The 19,839-nt window shown below is 48.1% G+C and overlaps 1 protein-coding gene across 1 annotated transcript in view; it reads left to right on the forward strand.

Annotated features, from left to right (window-relative positions):
• CCDC69 (coiled-coil domain containing 69) overlaps nt 1-12,324 on the forward strand; it is a 36,606-nt gene extending 24,282 nt beyond the window's left edge. Inside the window, exons 5-9 of the mRNA XM_072756796.1 lie at nt 5,598-5,671; nt 6,635-6,736; nt 7,231-7,350; nt 8,262-8,359; nt 9,105-12,324. Of these exons, the coding sequence (XP_072612897.1) occupies nt 5,598-5,671; nt 6,635-6,736; nt 7,231-7,350; nt 8,262-8,359; nt 9,105-9,282 (572 nt within the window). The 3' untranslated portion in view covers nt 9,283-12,324. The remainder of the gene's footprint in view (nt 1-5,597; nt 5,672-6,634; nt 6,737-7,230; nt 7,351-8,261; nt 8,360-9,104) is intronic.
• The last annotated feature ends 7,515 nt before the right edge of the window (nt 12,325-19,839 follow it).

Genomic DNA, 19,839 nt, shown 5'->3' on the forward strand with positions numbered 1-19,839 from the left:
ATAGCTTGCCTCATGGAATGATTGAGAACTGTCCCTTCCCCTTTAATTTCTGGAAAAGATTGTATAAAACTGGTATTGTATCATTTTTAAATGTTCAGCAGAATTTGTGAATAAACCATCTGTTCTCAAACATCTCTTTTCCAGAAAGTATTTAAGTACACATTCAAATTCTTTAATAGTTAGTTATAGGAATGCCCAGGTTATGTATTTTACCTTGGGTGAGTTTGGGTAGTTTGTGGTTCTTCAGAAATTGCTACAATTCACCTAAGTTATTGAGCTTATATGCATGGAATTGCTTGTAGTAGTCTCATACTATTGTTATAAATATCTTCTGTGTCTGTGGTGATATTTCCTCTTAATTTCTTGAAATTGGTAGTTTGTGTATTCTCTTTCTTCTTTGTCAGTCTTACTTAGGATCCATCAACTTTATTAATCCTTTCCCCAACTCAGCTTTTGGTTTCCTTGATTTTTTTCCCCTGATTTTTCCATTTTGATTTTCATTGATTTCTGTTATCTTTATTTTCTTCCTTCTGTTTGCCCGCTTTATACTTAGCTCTTCTTTTTGTGATTTCTTAAGCTGAAAGTTTAGATGACTGATTTGAGACCCTTCTCTTTTTTTTTTTTTAAGATTTTTTATTCATTCATGAGATACACAGAGAGAGAAAGAGAGAGGCAGAGACACAGGCAGAGGGAGAAGCAGGCCCCATGCAGGGAGCCCGACGTGGGACTCGATCCTGGGTCTCCAGGATCATGCCCTGGGCTGAAGGCAGATGCTTAACTGCTGAGCCACCCAGGCACCTCGAGACTCTTCTCCTTTAACATAAGCACTTAGTGCTATAAATTTATCCCTAAATCCCACGGATTGATGTTTTTGTATTTTCATTTTTGTTCAGTTCAGAATATTTTCTAGTTTCCTTTGAGACTTCCTCTTTGGCTCATTGAACACTCATAAGTGTTTGGAGATTTATAGTTCTCTTTCTGTGACTGATTTCCAGTTTGATTTCATTATGGTCAGAAAACATAGTTTGTATTTTGCTCCTTTTCGGGTTAAGGCTTGTTTTATGGTTCAGGATATGGTCTATCTTGTGAGTGTTTTATGTGCACTTGAAAACGTGTATTATGCCACTGTAAGTTGTACTTCATAAATTAGTTAAATCAGGATGTTGACAGTATTCCGTTCTTCTGTATTCTTCCAGATTTTACACCTCCTTTTTCTACTGAATACTGCAGAGTGTTGCAGACCCCTACCATAATTGTGTATATTTGTCCATTTCTCCTTTCAGTACTGTTCATTTTTGCTTCATGTATTTCGAAGCTCCTTTGTTAGGTATATAAACACTGAGGATTATGTTTTCTTAGAAAACTAACCTCTTCATCATTATGTAATGTCCTTCTTTATTCCTCATAATATTCCTTATTCTTTTTTTTTTAATTTTTATTTATTTATGATGGTCACAGAGAGAGAGAGAGAGAGAGAGAGAGAGAGAGGCAGAGACACAGGCTCCATGCACCGGGAGCCCGACGTGGGATTCGATCCCGGGTCTCCAGGATCGCGCCCTGGGCCAAAGGCAGGCGCCAAACCACTGCGCCACCCAGGGACCCCCAATATTCCTTATTCTTAAGTGCACTTCATCTGAAATGAATATAGCCACAGCAATTTCCCTTTGATTAATGTTGTTTTTTCTACCTTTTTGCTTTTTAATCTACCTGTGACATATATTTAAAGTGGGTTTCTTGTAAATAGCCCATAGCTGGGTATTTTTTTTATAAGATTCATTCTGACAATCTCTGTCTTTTTTACAATGTTTGAACCATTTAATTTAACATTCTTATGTTTTTAAGATTTTATTTATTTATTTATTTTTAAGATTTTATTTATTTATTCATGAAAGACACACACACAGAGAGAGAGAGGCAGAAACACAGGCAGAGGGAGAAGCAAGCTCCATGCAAGGAGCCCAATGTGGGACTCGATCCCAGGTCTCCAGGATCAGGCCCTGGCCTGAAGGCAGCGCTAAACCGCCAGGCTGCCCTATTTTATTTTATTTTATTTATTTTTTTAATTTTTTTATTTTATTTAATTAATTAATTTATTTATTTATGATAGTCACAGAGAGAGAGAGAGGCAGAGACACAGGCAGAGGGAGAAGCAGGCTCCATGCACCGGAAGCCTGACGTGGGATTCGATCCCGGGTCTCAAGGATCGCGCCCCGGGCCAAAGGCAGGCGCCAAACCGCTGCGCCACCCAGAGATCCCAATTTTTTTTTATTTTAGAGAGAGAGAGAGTACATGAGCAGGGTGAGGAGCAAAGGCAGAGGGAGAAGCAGACTCCTTGCTGAGCAGGGAGCCCAATGCAGGGTCTCTATCCCAGGACCCTGAGATCATGACCTGAGCCAAAGGCAGACACTGAACTGATCAAGCCACCCAGGCGCCCCTGGTTTAATGTTCTTATTGATATGGTTGGATGTAGGTCTGTTATTTTTGTATCTGTTTTCTGGTCATTTTGTTTTTTTAATCTTCTACTTTCCTTTCCCTGCTTTCTTTTGGAGTATTTGAAATAGTATCCCATTTTAGTAACACATTTAGTATCCCATTTTAGCTTGTCTCTGTATTTTTTTTTTCCTATATCTCTTTGTATAGGCTTTTTTGTTTGTTTGGTTGGTTTTGGTGTCTTTTTGTGTGTGTGTGTGTGTGTGTGTGTGTGTGTGTGTGTGTGACTGCTTTAAGAATTACAAAATTCTTAAGAGTCTACCTAGAATTCACATTTTGCCACTTCCAGTGGAATGTAGCAAGCCTACCATCATGCAGGTCTCTACCTCTCTCTTTGTTGTGGTACTTCTCTTAGGTATTACATCCACTTACATTGAATGCACCATCAGAAAGTGTTACACTGTTTATAACGTTGATTTACCATCACTCATATCTTCAGGGGAACAAGGGAAGAAAAAGAAGAGTAGTCTATTCTATTGCCTAGGAATTTACTGTTCTGTTGCTCTCCTGCACTCCTGAAGTTCCGAGTTTCCCTCTGGTATCATGTGCTTTCTGTCTGAAGAGTTTCTTAAGCAATTTTCTAAGAAGGGCTGCAGGTGGGGGATTATTTTAGCATTGTTTCATCTGAGAATGTTTTAGTTTCACCTTTTTTTCCTGAGGATATTTTCAATGGCTATAGGATTCTAGATTTACAGTCCTTTTATTTTGGCAGTTCTTATTCCTTATTTATGTTCTTACTTTGTCTTGTCTCCAAGGTTTCTCATAAGAAATCCAGTCATTCAAAGTATTGCTTCTTTTAAGGCACCATTTTTTTCTGGTTCTGCTCCAGATTTTTCTTTGTCATTAGTTATCCAAAATGATGTGTCTGGGTGTGGATTTCTTTGGGTTTACGTTGTTTGGGGTTCAGTGAGTGTCTTTAGTCTAGAGGTTTATATTTTGCCAGATTTGGGAAGCATTCAACTATTCTCTCTTTAAATACAGTTTCTGTGCTGCACTCTTTCTCTCCCCTTTCTGAGACTCTGATGCACAAATATTAGACATTTTCAGATTGTTTTACAGGTCCCTGAGGCTTTGTTCATTTTTTCCCAATCATTTTTCTCTCTGTTGTTAAGACTAGATAATCTCTATTGCTCTATATTCAAGTTCATTGGTTCTTTACCTGTGTCATCTCTATTTTGCTACTGAGCCCACCCAGTGAGGTTTTTTTCTAAATTTCATTTATTACATTTTTTAGTTCTAAAATTTCCTTTTGGTTCTTTTCTATAGTTTCTATGTATTTGCTAAGGCTTTCTATTTTTCCATTCTTTTCAAGAATACTCACCCTTACTTCACGAAGCATTTTTACATCAGTTGCCTTAAAGTCTCTGTTAATAATTCCAACATCTGTAGCATCTCAGTGTTGGCATCTGCTGAACGTCTTTCTCAGCCAAGTTAAGATTTTCCTGCTTCTTTGTATGCTGAGCAATTTTGGATTTGTATGCTGAGCCATTTTGGATTTGTGTGCTGAGCCATTTGGATTCATATGCTGAGCAGTTTTGTATTATATCCTGAAATATTTGAAAACATGAGATTCTAAGTCTTGTTTAAGACTACTGGTTCCATGGTACTTCAAATTCTGATCTTCTTGCCCAGTCTCCCTGCTACCATTTACTTTTCTGAGTCTGCAAATAGCTACTCCATTCATTCTGTCTAGGTCTTAGAGCTATATTCAGGAGGACAAAGTGTTATGGAGTCAATATCCTCTATCTTACCTGGAATCAGAACCTGTCTTGATAGGCAAATTAACAAATTTGGCCCATAATTGGAAAAAAAATCAGCCTGTAATTTTTTATAGCTGATCTCTTTAATTTCTTTTTCTTTCTTTTTTTTTTTTTTTTAAAGATTTTATTTTTATTTATTCATGACAGAGAGAGAGAGAGAGAGACAGGCAGAGGGAGAAGCAGGCTCCGTGCAGGGAGCCTGACATGGGGCTCAATCCTGGGTCTCCAGGATCACACCCTGGGCTGAAGGTGGCCCTAAACCGCTGGGCCACCGGGGCTGCCCTGATCTCTTTAATTTCTGACAGCTCTATCACATTTATACTACTGAACATTGTTTTCTCTCTGACACAGGCCCACTGTATACCTAGGCCTTTGGTCATGTGAAACTTTTCTTTCCTGTCCTCGCTGTCCTGTTTCATCCCACCCATTGATTCGTCACTTTACATTGTCTTCTTCTAGCTGAGACAAGGTAGGAATTTTCCATGAGGAACTCTGTAGAGGAGGTGGGATAAGAAATGTAACTATAGGGACTCCTGGGTGGCTCAGTGGTTGAGCATCTGCCTTTGGCTCAGGTCATGATCCCAGGGTCCTGGGATCGAGTCCCACATTGGGTTCCCTGGAGGGAACCTGCCTCTCTCTCTGTGTCTCTTATGAATAAATAAATAAAATCTTAAGAGACAAACACAAGAAATGTAACTATATTGATTTGGGAGAATGATAGCAAATCTGCCCAGCACTGCCCAGTCTGGAAAGCCCATTATGTTGTTTTCTCATGTCATCCTTGAGTCATCCCTTAGAACAACTCATTTCACAGTTGACGCAATAGAACTTTTCAATATTTGAAGTGATCCTCTTAAGGTTCCTCAGTTGTGAAGAAGCAGAACCAGGACAACATAGATTTCTGGGTGGCAGATCAAGTGTACTTACTGCAGTTTTATGCTAAGGTTCAATAAGTAACGATTTAATTGTTTCAAAGTTTGGGTAACCCAGATTACAAAACATTGACCCTCTGCGTATTTCCATGGCATGGTGAACAAGATGGACAAGCTTACGGCAGGGTCTTAGCCAAAGTGAGGTGTGGGTGGCTCCCATACTCTGGTAGGGTTCACAGTTCCTCTCAAGATACAACTTGTTTCCATTTCCACAAGCTTTTAATTAATATCTACTATGCTTCTGGCACAGCTGCAAGCCCAGGAAAGGAAGTATGCATAAGACCATCCCCAGTTCCCTGGCCCCCGTGGGCCCCAGCTGATCACCCAGGTTCTCCGGCCCTCATGGCACCTCCCAGAAGGCTTTAGGGTGAAGTGCCTGGGTGTCTGAGCTCACAGAGGTCTCCTTTCCCTGCAGTCCTCCGGGTCTCACATGAGCAGGAGAAGGAAGCCCTTACCCAGTCCTTTGAGGAGGCCAAGGCGACCTTGCAGGTGAGAGGGTCAGGCCACAGCTGACTCTGTGGGGGAGGGGAGGCCCTGAGGGAAAGTAGCATGGCCTCTACTTAGATGTGAGGGGCATAGGTGAGTGTCTTCTGTATATCCAGCCCCTTGATGTGGTGATGGGGCTATTAGCTCAAGAGGACTTGGTCTGAGATTAGGATTGGCCTATTTCTCTGAGGACTGTTGTTGGAGGATCTTGGGGTACCACATTGTGACTGGGCTGGCAGGTGGATACAGGCAGGCATGTGGGAGCACGAAGGAAGGCCTCTGAACCAGTTTATCAGGTCAGGGACTCCCCAGAAAGATGAAATCTTAGCTGGAACCTGAAGGGTGGGTTGGAATTCTTCAGATGAAGAGGGGTAAAAAGAGTGCCGTAGGCAGAAAAAAAAAAACTATGCTTAAAGACATGGAGAAAAAAGGAAAATCTGGATTGCCCGTGGAACTGAAAGAAGTCTAAGATGAAGAGTATGAGTGGGAGGGAAGTAAGGTTGGGGAGGAGGTGAGGGCCAAGTGCTGGGGCCCGTTAGCCATATGAAAGGCCTGCTCTATCCTGAAGGTCATGGGCCAGGTTTGGGTGCGAGAAAGTAGGAGGCAGGGATGTCCCTGGCAGCGGGAGGACTGGCAGGTGCCTGGCCACAGAAGCAGTGAGAGGGAAGACTGGGAAAGTGCAGAGCCCTGTTCAGGTGAGCTTTGAATGCCAAGCTAGCGCCACCAGCCTTGAACACTGGGACATCGTCCCTGAGGGCAGAGGGAGTCCTTAAAGTCTCTATGACGAGAGACGGGGCAGGTGTGTTTCAAGCAGTGGTCGCAGCAAATCAAACCTGCATTATTGGGGAGGGCAGAGTGAAGATAGATGGAAAAACCCAAAACTGCCCCCTCGCTGGGATATGCAGATGTCCACCACAGCCTTTATGAACCAGACTTTGACCATCTCCCTCCCACTCCCTTCTCCAGGAGACCATTGATGAACTGTCGTCACAGCTGGAGGTCTTCCAGGCCAAGATGAAGAGGGTAGAAGAGTCCATTCTGAGCCGAGACTATAAGAAGCACATCCAGGTAGGTGGCAGGGAGGGATTTCCCTTCTCAGATCTCCAGGGAAGTCAGGGTATGGGCAACAGGAAAGGCCAGGCCCTCTTCAAGGGCCCAGACTTGACACTCTTACTTTCACAAGGGCCTGGAAAAAACAGGGTCCCTGTGTCACTGAGGGGGAAAGGAAGGCTGAGAGAGAAGCATAGGGAAAATAGGAAGTGCTTGGGCTCTGGATTCGGAAGGAACTACATGACAAGAGCTAACCTACCACTTAGCACAAGCATCATCACCTATCTGAATGACAGTTCCTCATCTCTGGTGGTAGTGGGACTTGCCTCAGAGGCTAGAGTTAGGCTAGAATGAGGTCAAGTGTATTAAGCACTTACCATGAGCCAAGGGAGGGAGGTGACTGGTGAGAGGCAAACAGTGATTTGCAGGCAGAGTGGGAGAAAGACAGGTACTCCCTGCATCCCCTCTCCCTGCCTGCTGGTCTAATGAGATCATTCTGTGTCCCTCTCTAGGATTATGGGAGCCCCAGCCAGTTCTGGGAGCAGGAGCTGGAAAGCTTACACTTTGTCATCGAGATGAAGAACGAGCGTATTCACGAGCTGGACAAGCGGCTGATCCTCATGGAAACAGTGGTCTGTACTTAGAAGCAGCTGAGGGGGGTGGGAGGAGTGTGTTCTCAGGCTTCTGCTTTCTGGGCATTTCCTCTGTAAAGTGCGTGGAGGGAAGGGACTTTGAGGAGGCTCCAGCCTGGTCTGCCCTGGCTTTGACCTGCCCTGGCTTTGACCCATGCTGGCCCTTGAGACAGCTGAGGCTGGCCTCTGGCCTATGGCTGGTCTGGGTCAAGCAGTGGCCCCTTCTCATCCAGACCCTGTGCTTTTCTTGGCTATTCCTGTTGCTATAACTTGGGTGACAGCAGGGCAGGTACCCTGGCTCATCAGGAGGGACCAGGGAAGAAAACAAGGCTGAAATATCAGATAGAAAGGCAGCCAGAGTCAGCAAGGACAGGCCTGGAGAGTGGTGGGCATTGAGCACACAGCTGGCTTTGTTTCCGCGAGAAGGGAGGCCTTGGGAACCTAGGGTTGAATCCAAACAGAGATTATGTTACTCCAGAAGAAATCTCCCTGCTGTGTGTGCCACACGACCCATATTCTAATCAGACCATCTCAGATGTTCCTGTGAATTTTGTTCAGCCGTTCTTGTGGAAGAGCATAGCAGACACATGGAATTTTATTTATATAGATTATATCCTTCTGACTTTAGAGAACCAAAAATATCCTTTCTCTTATGAACTGATGGAGATGTTAGATGGGAGTGGCTGTATTCTTTTCCTATGTCTCGTGTAGCAGAATTAAAAATTGGCAGCCCCTTGTTCACTCCTTAGTTACACTTTTTTTTCTTAAGTAATCTCCCTGCTTCACGAAATGTAACATCTAGTCCAGAATGAGTCAGGGTTTTCAGTGACCACAGATAAGAGGTAGGTGATGGCACACATTGTGCCATGTGAGTTTGGTGGCTTCTCTGAGCTCCTTCTGATTTGTTACAGAAAGAGAAAAATCTGATGTTAGAGGAAAAAATCACCACCTTGCAGCAGGAGAACGAGGACCTCCATGTCCGGGGCCGCAACCAGATGATTATGTCAAGGTAGCTGTTGCCCTGCCTCCTTTCCTCCCATCACCACCATTTGGTCAAAATCTCCAGTTGGGAAGGTCTCAGAGAACCTAGGGAATGGATTGACATGGGGCGGGGGGAGGGCAGGGGTGAAGGGCAAGCCTTTCTGGGGAATGTGGCCCCTCTTTCCTTGGGAGTCAGGAATCCCAATGGACCAGCCCTACCCAGAAACCTAAGTCTCAGTGCCCGGATTGGTATCTGTCCCCATCCTGGCTAAGCAGGCTCCATGGCAAAGCCCAATACAGGAAGAGGACACAGGAAATTTCTAGCTGGGGTGGCCTAATGAGCGAATGAATGTACATGAATGAATGAACCCATTCCGAAGGCTTAGTAAATGAGGGCCAGTATCGTGTGTCAGACATAATTCATTGAATTCTTTACATATTATCTCACCTGATCCTCATTACTCTAAGAGCTGGTCCTCCTCCTATTGTCCCTCCCATTTTACAAAATGAGGAAACTGAAATTTGGCAAGAGTAAATAACTCGTTCCAGGTTGCATAGCTAAGTGGTGGGGTACAGCTGAACCCAGAGCCTTGGCCCCTGAGGGCCACGTTCCTCTGGCAATGGATCAATGGCCTCCTGCAAACAGGGGGCCGGCGCAGGGGCCCAGGAGCAGGCCGGGCCCATCTGAGGAAGGCCCCGAGAGGAAGGGGTTGGTGTGTGCAGCCGCCGACAGGCCCTTCCCCGCGGCCGCGCCGCCCCGTCTGCATCCACAGGCAGCTCTCCGAGGACTTGCTTCTCGCCCGCGAGGCCCTGGAGAAGGAGTCCCAGCTGCGGCGACAGCTCCAGCAAGAGAAGGAGGAGCTGCTGTACCGGGTCCTGGGGGCCGACGCCTCCGCTGCCTTCCCCTTGGCCTCCGTCACCCCCACCGAGGTCTCCTTCCTGGCCAGCTAGGGCCCGGCCTGGGCCCGCCGTGACGCCTGTGGTGGCAGCTCCCTCTTGAGGACTCACCAGAGAAGACAGCAGAGGCCTTCTCCTTTCCCCCCAGGGGCCGAGGGCAGGAGTGAGATGGGGAGCCGGGTGTGTGCCCAGTGAGCCCTGGGGGCTCGGGCCATGCAGGATCACCCTTGGGGCTTTGGGGCCCCAGGTGTGCCTTCCCTTGAGTTGGCCCAGGGAACAAGCAAGAGGAGTCCTTCTGTCCCTCCCTGTTCTCTCTGTTCCACTCAGGGAAGTCCTGAGCTTCTCCCAGGAGCAGTCATGGCTGCTGCGGCCATCTGACAAGAGACAACCCCCTGGTCCTGACTTGTCAGCTTCCCCCAGATGTTCCTGCCTCTGCTCAGGCCCTCCCTTAGCCTCAGTTTACTTCTCCTCTAAAACAGCCAGGGGAACTGCACGAATGACACTTGAGTCACTACGGTGTACCATTCTAGGATAATTTGAAGGTCAGACTAGGGGCTGGGGGGCAGGGGAGGAAGTGGGCCAGACCCTGGGAATCAACAGGGAAAGGTGAGCAGCTGGAAAGGGGGTCACTGGAAGCCCTTGAGACTGGGATGCCAGGGCCCAGCCCAGCCAAGGCATGGGCTAGCTATGACATGGGGCATGCCACTGCTCCCAGTCCCAGAGTCCAGTCAGCCCAGGAGTTGAGCCAGTGCTCCTCCCCACTGCCCAGGCAAGCAAGGCTCACTCCTCAGCCCTCTGGATCTCTTAGTCTCCGTGTCACCTGGATGCAGGGCCACCTAGTGGGTCTGGGTACACTTAGCTGCCAGCATTGGAACCTCATCCCTGTACAGACTAGGAAACCAAGGTGGGGAGTGGGACCCACAAAGCCAGGACAGGAACTCATCTGTCATCCAGCCCTTAGCTTGTTGTGCTTATTTTTCTCTCCAGGCTCTGGAAAGATCAGAAGTGTGACTTGGTCTTTATCTTCCTTCCTCTACTGCCCCCACCCACTTCCAATTTCTCATACTCCTGCTCCTTACCTTTACTCCCTCTGCCACCCCTGATGCCAGGCACCAGGACCCCAGAACCTGGCCCTAAGCTTCCCCATCAGTGCAGAGGGGTGGCCAGAGTAACCTCAGCAGGCCTGTCCAGCCCAGACCATCTATGGATTTTATATTCTTCTCAGGAAGCTTCAGGTCAGCTGGACATGATAATGATAACCCCTCCCTTGCACAGAGCATTTTAATTCAATGCTCTCACGTACACCTCCCTCCCCTTAGCCATCTAAGATCCTTGAAGCCCCATTCTTATCTCTCTTCAGAGCAAACTGAGATCACAGGAGCCAGTGAGATTCCCCAGCTTCAGCCCCAGGCCCCAGACCAGCAAGTAAGAAAAGTCAGTCCAGGAGAACTGAGGTTGGCTCTAACATCCCAGACTGCCTTCTTCATTCCCTTGGATCTGGTCTTCAGCCATTTCTTGTTCTAGGAGTTCAGATGCAAATCTGTTTCTCCATTTCTCCCCTAGTAGGGCTAGGGGAGTGCTGAGCTGTTTCTCCGGCCACAGGCAAACAAGTTATCCATCTCAGAGCCTTGGAAACAGCTCTGGAGTCAAGTACACACGTACTTCTTCATGCAATGTTTCCCAAAGTTTGTCTGGGATGCACTAGTTCATTGCACATTAATAGGCATGACCAAGAAAAGAATTGGTAGCCAAGCAGTTTGAGAAACTCTAGGTTCAATCAAGTTAAACAGACCTGCAGGACTTCTCAGAACCTTTAATGTGCTAATGTGCATTGCAATTTCCAGTGTGTTCAGCATTTTCTAAACTCCTTTGACCAACTTTCTACCCCAACCTAAGCACTTCAGGCTGCAGTATGCACTTTAGAAAGCATCATTTTAATTGAGAGGGGCTGGTCTGCAGAAGGGGCAAGCGGAGAATGAGGTTTCTCCCTCATATAGCATGTGGCGGGTGCCAGGAGCTAAGCTGTGGTCAGGCCCTCACCCCAGCAGACAAGTTTATCTGGCCCCTGTGTTTTCCCCGGGTGAGGGAGGAGGTGGCACCTCACTGAGGACCCCTGCTGGTGGCAGGGATCATTGAGGAAAATGTCCTGGGCCTGAGTGACTTGCCGAGAGGCTCTAGGCTCCCTCTTGGGGTATTGGTACCCCAATGGCCCTAGCTTTACCCAGCCTTGGAATGGGGCCTGATGTTGGAGTGAAGGCTGGCCATCAGAACAGGTCAGGGCTTGGAGGGAAGCTGTGAGGTTGGTGGAAGCAGTGATGGACAGCAGGGTATAAGGGGTGATGTGAAGGTTCCTTTTGCAGTCCTTGTGCGAGTGACAATTCCTGGGCATCAAAAGCACCAAGGGTCACATAGTAACCTACCCCCATGTCTGCCCATGGCTCCACTAAGATGCCAGCAGTCAGGGAGGGCGCTAGGAAGGGGCAGGGTTGATGTGACGGCTTCCTGTGTTCACACGGACACTGGTGGTGGCAGTCCCCATGCCCTGGAGGTTGGTGGCCTGGCAGGTGTAGATGCCAGAGTCCCCAACCCAAGCCTCTTCCACGTACGGGGTGCTCCCTGCCACCTGTTGTACCTGGCCCTCTTGGTGAACAACACTGGCCCACTTGCTGACATAGAGGGGTTGGCCCAACTGAAAGGACAAAAAATTAATTGTCCATCAGCTACCCCAGGTGTCACCTCTGACTCAGGCACCAGTACACGAGTAAGAGGCACTGTGTATTCCTTCAGGGAAAGGGACAGTGACTCGCCCAAGGTCGTACATGCATATCAAGCACCTGAAAGGGCAGGTTCTTTGTGGCAAATGTGAGCTTCTCAGGTCCCTGGGGAGAAGCTGGGGTCTCCTCCCCTACCCAAGGAGATACAGGAAGTACCTTGGCTGGGAGCACCCCCCCCCCCGCCCGCCGCCAGTGTGGCACTCTGGTTTTGTGTGATTGTTAATGGGTGCTACCTCCCCAAAGCGGGGTGGGGAGGGGAGGTAGGGTTCTATTAAATTGTTTGGGAAACACTGAGTTAAGCAAAATTAAATTGAGACTCAGACCACTGTGTCTGTCGCATGTGCATGTGAGTTTTGAATCTCCAAGGCAGGTGGTGGTTATAGGAGGCAATGTTTTCCTAAAAACACTTTTTTAGGGGTTTGGGGCTGAATTTTTCGGTGCCCTACCATTCCAAGGAACACGCTGGGGAAAGGCCAGCACAGTGAAGCCATGTCTCCCAACCATCTGTGTGGTCTTTTCCCCTTGCTGGGTCTTGGTTTTTGTTTTGGGCAAGTAGGAGAATGTTCCCCCACTCTTTCCCTCTTGTGGCCTCTGGGGAGCTCACCTTCACCATATTTTTGTTGGTCTAGCCCTCCCTCCAGGGTCATGTCAAATTCTAGCTCTTTCAGGAAGCCCTGTGAAGAATTTTTGAAGTTGTCAGTGCTGGTGGATCTACCGTTTGACCCAGCTGCTCTCCAGATGTCTGAGGGCTCTGGGGGTAAGTTCTTTGAGAGGAAGGAACATCATGACCATCTGTCGAACAACACCTTAGGAACGTCTGACCCCCAGCAGGTGCCCAGGAGACAGTTGCTATCGGATTTTGTCCATCTCTTACTACACACACCAGCCATGGGGCCTGAGCACTTGCCCAGCCCTGTATTCATGAGATTTGGGCCCATCCAGTCTCAACTTGAATGTCACCTCAGAGAACACTCCCTGACCACTCTATCTCAAGAAGACCCTGTCACATTGCCCTATTGTATTCTCGATGTAGCACTTCATATTCTCTCCATGATCACATTCATTTCCCACTCCTTCCTCCCTATTTAGGATTGTAAGCTTGCAGACAGCAGAAGCCATAGCTCTTTTTGCCTCATCATTGTGGTCTTTGCACTAAGTACAGTGTCTGGCATGTGGTGGGTGCTCAGTAATTACTGTTGGATTAATTAACAAAGGAGCAAATTATACATTTTATACAGTAATCTAAACAAGGAAACTGAGGCCCAGAGAAAGGGAGGTGATTTGCCCAAGGTCACTCAGAGTACTGGTCTAGCAGTGGTTCCGCTCTGCCACGATCCTCATCCTGATTCCTCACTCCCATGCTCCTGCCCAACACACCATCACCACAGACACACATACACACCTCTTCTTCCCCTCTGCTTACCTTCTGCCCTGGATATTCCCAGATAAAGTCCACAGCAATCTCCAGCTCACCCAGAGCTGTACAGGTCACGCTGAAGTTCTCTCCAAGTTGAACTGATGTTGCTGAAGCTTGGATGGTGGGTTTGGGGGAGGAAGATGGGTCTACCATGGAAATGAAGGGAGAGAAATGGTGACAAACATGTTGACTGATTGTTAGAGCGATTAAATGAAATGAACGGGTGGATTGGTTAAGTTCACAGAGGATGAATGGTTGGGGTGGTCGAATTGATAGAGGATGAGTAGTTGATGGAACAGGTGATCTGATGGAGGATGGGTGACTGGAATAGTTGATTTGAAGGAAGACAGATGAATGGAATAGTGTGACATGATTGACAATGAGTGGATGGACAGCCTGCATGGATGCAAGGTCGCTCAATAGCTGATTGGCTGGCTAGACAAGATAGTTGACTACATGGAATGTTGTTGAAAGCTGGTTGATTGTTTAGTCCCATAATCCACAAAACCCGAATCTGAGGTCCCTGAAGGAGGCATCTTCCCCATATCCTCCCTTGCTCTGCCCACCCAGGGCCTAGGCCCATGCACAGTTGATGTAAATCAGCATGACCTTGGTAGAGATTTGTCTCAAGCCGCCCAGGCTGGCCAAGCAGAAGAAGGAGCCAGCCAAGGAAGCTCGGGGCTGGTGGATGGTGAAGCCCTTCCTCACATCGAAGGAGATGTCTCTCCCACCCCCTGGGATTTCCTCCTGGGGGATCTCCCAATGCAGCGACACCTGGGCCAGGGGGTTGGTCACCTGGCAGGGAAGCAGGACTGGTTGATGGCTGCACAACTAACTGTACCACCTCCTAATAATCCTCGGTGGGGACAAAGAGCTCCTCTGGGTCTGGGAAGGAAGGAGGGAGAGAAAAAGAAGGAGTTTGGCATAGATTAGTTTCCTGATGCTTTACCACCACCCATGAGCAGGAGGTCCCCTCATGGGGACCTAAAATCGCCCTTTCCCTGCCCATCCCGGTTTTCAGTGCTTTCTCCTCTCTGGTGAGGGGTCCGAGACTGAGAGCTGAAGACCGGCCTGCGAGTTCCAGCTTCGTCATTCCGACTGGCATTTCGGAGACCCTGACTTCAGGGCGCCTGTGAAGAAGACCAAGGCCTTTCCCTGGCCGGCCTCGCCTTCTGCGCACGCGCTGTCCCGGCAGCACTGCCCGGCGGCCGGAGTCCCCTGTGTCCGCGCCCCCCGGCTTCACCAGCTGCAGCGGCTGTGCTGCTGGGGGCGGGGGGGTTGATTCTGGAAGACAGTCGGGGGCTGGACCAGGGCGAGGCGGGCAGGGGATGGGGGGCCCTGAGACAGCCCGGGAGCACCCAGGCAGAGCGTGGAGCCGAAGCCCGTGCTCCCCCCAGGGCTCAGCACCCCCCACCCACCTCGTACCCCTGGAGGACTGGGAGCGGCCCCAGCTGGTTTCCACTGCTCGCCTCTCACGGGCCCCTGCACATCTGCTGGCATCTACTCCTCACAGAGCCTGTCCTCACATGGCAGATGGCATCCCCCGAGCTCCTTTGTGCTTGCTCCTTGGCTCCTTCCCTAACAGGGGCAGGGGTCCCAGAAAATCTCACTTTAAGAGGCTGAACTGAGAGAGGGCAGACAAACCTCCTGAACCTAGTTTTATACCCCAGCCTTTGCCCAATTTTCTTCTGGAGTGGTGTGAGCAGCGCTGGTGGGGTCAACTTTGCCTTTCTTTCTGCCTTCCTTGTGTTGGCGTCCCTGACATCAGGGTGTCAGCCTGACATTCAAGCACGGGTAGGTGGGACAGTCGGCCTCCTTCCCTTCCCATTGCCACCCTTCTCCCTACAGGCACTACTTGCTGCCCCCAGAATTGGTTTCCAGTCTTGCAGGAAGCTGTGCCTCCCATTCTGTTAAACCACTAGGCATCTGATGGGTCTTGGGAGCTCATCTTAATTTTTTTTAACATTTAAAAAAAATTATTTATTTATTTGAGAGAGAGAGAGAGAGGGAGAGCGGGAGAGAGGGAGAGAGAGAATGAGCAGGGGGAGGGGCTGAGGGAGAGGGACAAGCAGGCTTGCCCCTGAGCAGGGAGCCCAATGCAGGGTTCCATCCCAAGACCCCGGGATCATGACCTGAGCCACAGTCAGGAGCTTAACCCACTAGCCACCCAGCCACCCCCTGTTTCTTTTAGATGCTGGTAGTTGTACCTAATGGAAGCCCATTGTAGGTTCTGGACCACTTTAATCACTATCAAAACTGTCGTCAGATTGTGAACTGCTGCCCCACTCCCACTGATGTATAGGAAGTTCCTCTACTTTGTACTTCAGGCATCCCTGGCCTACCTCTTCCAAGTATACAGGTACCTTCCAGTGAACCACCATCCCCCCCCCACCCCGCAGCGCAGCTTCAGGGGATCCCCAGCCCGCAGGCTCCCCCACCTTCTGGAAGTGGCCCCTCCCAAACACCTGGGTCAGGACAGAGGAGGCGGGAGGTGGGGCACAGCCGCCTCTGTGGGAGTATTATCTGCAGGGACTTCTGGCTCAGGTCTGATTTGGGTTTCCTCCTGCCTGTGGCTTCTGAGGCCTTCACCTCTCCAGAGCTGGCTTCTGGACTTCAGCTGTAGGGAGACGGGGTGGGTGTGGGGCCCTGAGCCTTCACCATTCATCTCAGATTGAGTCCTCCCCCCACCCCAGCAGTTGACAGACCCGAGAGATCTGTAAGGAACCCTCACTCTTTAGAGAAAAATTATAAAATGCAGACCAACCAAGAAAAAGGATTACATTTACCCCAAAACTTACCATCCAGAGATAACCACCATGCCTATTTGAAGCATAGTTCTCCACGGCTTTTAAATGCAAATATTTTAAAGACATTAAAAAAATAAAATGGAGCAACAGAACACATATTTTTAATAATCTGCCTTTTTTACTCAGTAATATGTTATGATTACCATTCCACATCAGTAAACACACATGTACCAAAACATCCTGAACAATTTGCATGGTATTTCGTGGTAGGTGTGTATCATGATTTATTTCTTTATTGTTGGGTATTTGGGTTTTTCCACATTCTTAGCCAAAATAATCAGTTCTGCAATGCACCTTTGACAGCTTCCTTCCTTAGAATGAGTTCCTTAGACATGGAAGTACTGGTGGGCTATGGAAGGGAACTTACACACTTTCTTCCCTGAGTGGCCACCGATATTTCAAAACCTTCTAGAATATGCTCCAAAAGAGGTCACTTAACCTGCACTTAGATATGTCTAGCAGTAGGGAGCTCAGTATTTAATGATACTAGTAGCTACAATTGATGTGCCTATGTTTCTGGAGCTGTTCTAGCCCCTTTCTATACATTTTCTTATTTCATCGTCCTAATGACTGCAAAGTAAGTATTGTTCTTGTTTTACAGATGAGGAACTTGAGGCTCACAGAGGCTCACTTTCCACAGGTACTAAGCCAAGGAACAGGAGACCTGGGACTCAGACTTAGGTTAGCCTGGCTCCAGAGCCCATGGCAGCTCCACCGTAGTGTATCTTAAGGCTGAATGGATCTGACTGCTAGAAAGACATTCAGATGCTGACCCTCAGTCTTCAGCTTTTACCACTGATCCAATTTTTCTTCCCTGTGGAAGAGGACGTAGAGCCATTCCATGTGCCTGCCTGCCACCCCAGCCCCCAATTTTCTCTTCAAACAGAGAAGGTTGTGCAATTTGTACCAAGTTCTGAGTCTCTTTCTTTTCTGCCCTGGTAGTTCCCAGATACATCCTTCTCTCTTCATCCCCACTGCTACAACCCCTCAGTCCAAACCCTGGTCAGATCACACCTTGTCTACCGCTGTAACTCCCAACTGGTCTTATTTCCAATCTAACACATGTCACAAACGTCTTCTTAAATCATCCTGTTAAGACCAGTTACAAAAATCTTGGATCATCCCCATCCATCATGGGTAGCAGGTTGGGGGGTAAGGGCAAGGGGCGGGTATGGTGTTTGGGCAACAGCAACAGAAAAGATCCCAATGGAGTCTAGCAACTGTCTTTTTATGTCCCAAACCACCATCACCAACACATCCAGGTACCTACCAATGGGCAATAAAACAATTAATTCACAACAAAGTCAAGGTCTCTGTAGTGGGAACTTCTATAATGGGGGCCTCACCTGGCCTTGGAGGGATAGGGTACTGCAATAGCTTAAGGAAGGTTTGGTAGTTTGGGGGCAGGTTTATTCTGAAGTTCTTACATGGGAAGAGCACTTAGTTCCATGGAAAGAGAATTCTTCAACTCACACTCTGGTTTAATCCTTGCCATGGCTTGGAAATGAGCACCCAGCAAGCATTATTATCCCCCTTTTACAGGTTGAGAAACTAAGCATCAGAGAGGTCAGCTGGGCTCAGCATATTAATGAGGTGACCTAGAACACTGCAGTCTAGCACCTAAAAACAACGATTCTCTGAGGAGTTATCTAGGCCACTCCAGAGAAGGGGTGGGAGCTTAGATGCACTGATGGAATATGGACTTTAGAACCAGTGGTGCTAGACTTTGAATCTTTGCTCCACTAAAAGCTAGCTGTGTGACTTTGGCCAATTCTCTGAGGCCCATTTTATTCATTTAGAAAATGGAAACAAAAACACCTGCCCCACAGGACTGTTGTTGTGTGTGTTAAATGAGATAATATACGTGAAGCACCGAGTGCAGTGCCTAGCTTACAACAAAAGCTCAATAAATTTTCATCAAGAACAATGTATTCATTTCCAATTGTCACTGTAACAGGTTACCACAGACTTGGTGGCTTAAAACAACATGAATATATTATCTTATAGTTCTGAAGTCAGAAGTCTAAATTGGGTCTCATTGTGCTAAAAACCAAGGCATCGAGGGTTGGCAGTCCTTCTGGAGGCTCTCAGAAAATCTGTTTCCTTGTCTTTTCCAGCATCTAGAGGCTGTCCAGATACCTTGGCTTATGGCCCCATTTAACCGTCTTCAAAGCCAGCACTGCTGGATGGAAGCTTCCTCATGCCACCACCTCCCTTGTTCTGCCATCTGAGTCCCTCTTCAGCTTTCAAGGTCCCTTGTGATGACATTGGGCCCAACTGAATGAATGAACAATCAAGACCACTTCCCTACATTAAGGTCAATTAACTAGCAAACTTGATTCCATCTCCAGCCTTAATGTATCTTTGCCATGGAAGGTTCTAGGGATTAGGATATAGATATCTTTGGGAGGCTGATAGTCTACCTATCACAAATAATTTTTTTTTCAAGTGCAAATATAAAGCTAATGATTTGACAGCCAAGCTTCCATAAATAGAGGCCTTCCATGAAGCAGAAGCAAGCCAATCACAGGGCAGGATAAGAGAGGGCTCATGGTACTTGCTGGTTCTTTGTGTGCCTGACTGAGAAGCTGTTGTTACAGCAGCTGGCTGGAGGTATCTCTGGGTCCTGGGTCTGAAATTCTATTTGATCTGGAGTTGAAATCCAACCAAGAGCTGGGCTGGCCTGGTCCCAAGAGCTGGGGCTGCCCAATTCTGACAGGGCCCACCAGGACCTCCACTTGGGGGGAGCACGTTGCAAACACATCTTCCTGAACAGACACTGGGCTGAGGAGGGGAGGAAGTGGCTCTCTGGGAGCCATCAAGATGTCCCCAGCTTTGGAACCTCTGGGTTTTCCAAGCCAACAAACCACCTGGGAAAATTTAGGGAAGCTGTCAAGTCTGATCTCAAGATGTGAGGATGAGGATAAGGATCATAAATAAAAACCAGTGGGCACCCAGGCTCTGCACTAAGTGCTTTCTGTGCTTTATGTTATGTGGTGCTCTCACAAAGGGATCTGGAAAGGGTTTGGACGATCGTGCAGTCCAACCTTATCATTGTGCAGATGAAGAAGCTGAGCTCACAGAGGGGATCCTGCCAAGGCAGCACAGACAATCCATGGAAGAGCAGAGCTTAGGGGTTTGAGTGCTCACCCCCCACCATGCTGTCAGGGTATTCCTGGGAAAGGCAAAAAGGAGGGGTCTCCAGGAGCCCTGGGAGAATAAAAAGATTTGAGATAGATGTCCATACCTGAAATGACACAGATGAGCAGGAAACAGGACAGCCAGCACAGGACCTGGGGGTCCATTGCGGAGGCCTTGCAGCTCACAAGATGTGGCAGCAGGGGCTCCTGGGAAGAGATTAAGGGCTGAGGAGTATGAGCAGGGAAGTGGCAGGGACTCCTGAGAAAGGGAGAGGAGGGCCTGACTTCAAAGTCAAATCCAAGTCCTGAGTCTAGGACTCCAAACAAATTCCTTTCTCTGGGTCCCTGACGTGCCCTCACAGCACTCTCCCCACCCAGCCAAGGTGAATAGAGCTGTTCAGAGCTCTGCTGCTCAGGAAAAATCAGTCCTGCAGCCAGGAGAGGAGTGTCCTCCCAGCTGGGACACAGCTGGA

This window comes from Vulpes vulpes, chromosome 4 (genome assembly GCF_048418805.1).
Source record: "Vulpes vulpes isolate BD-2025 chromosome 4, VulVul3, whole genome shotgun sequence".
In the NCBI taxonomy this organism is placed as follows: Eukaryota; Metazoa; Chordata; class Mammalia; order Carnivora; family Canidae; genus Vulpes; species Vulpes vulpes.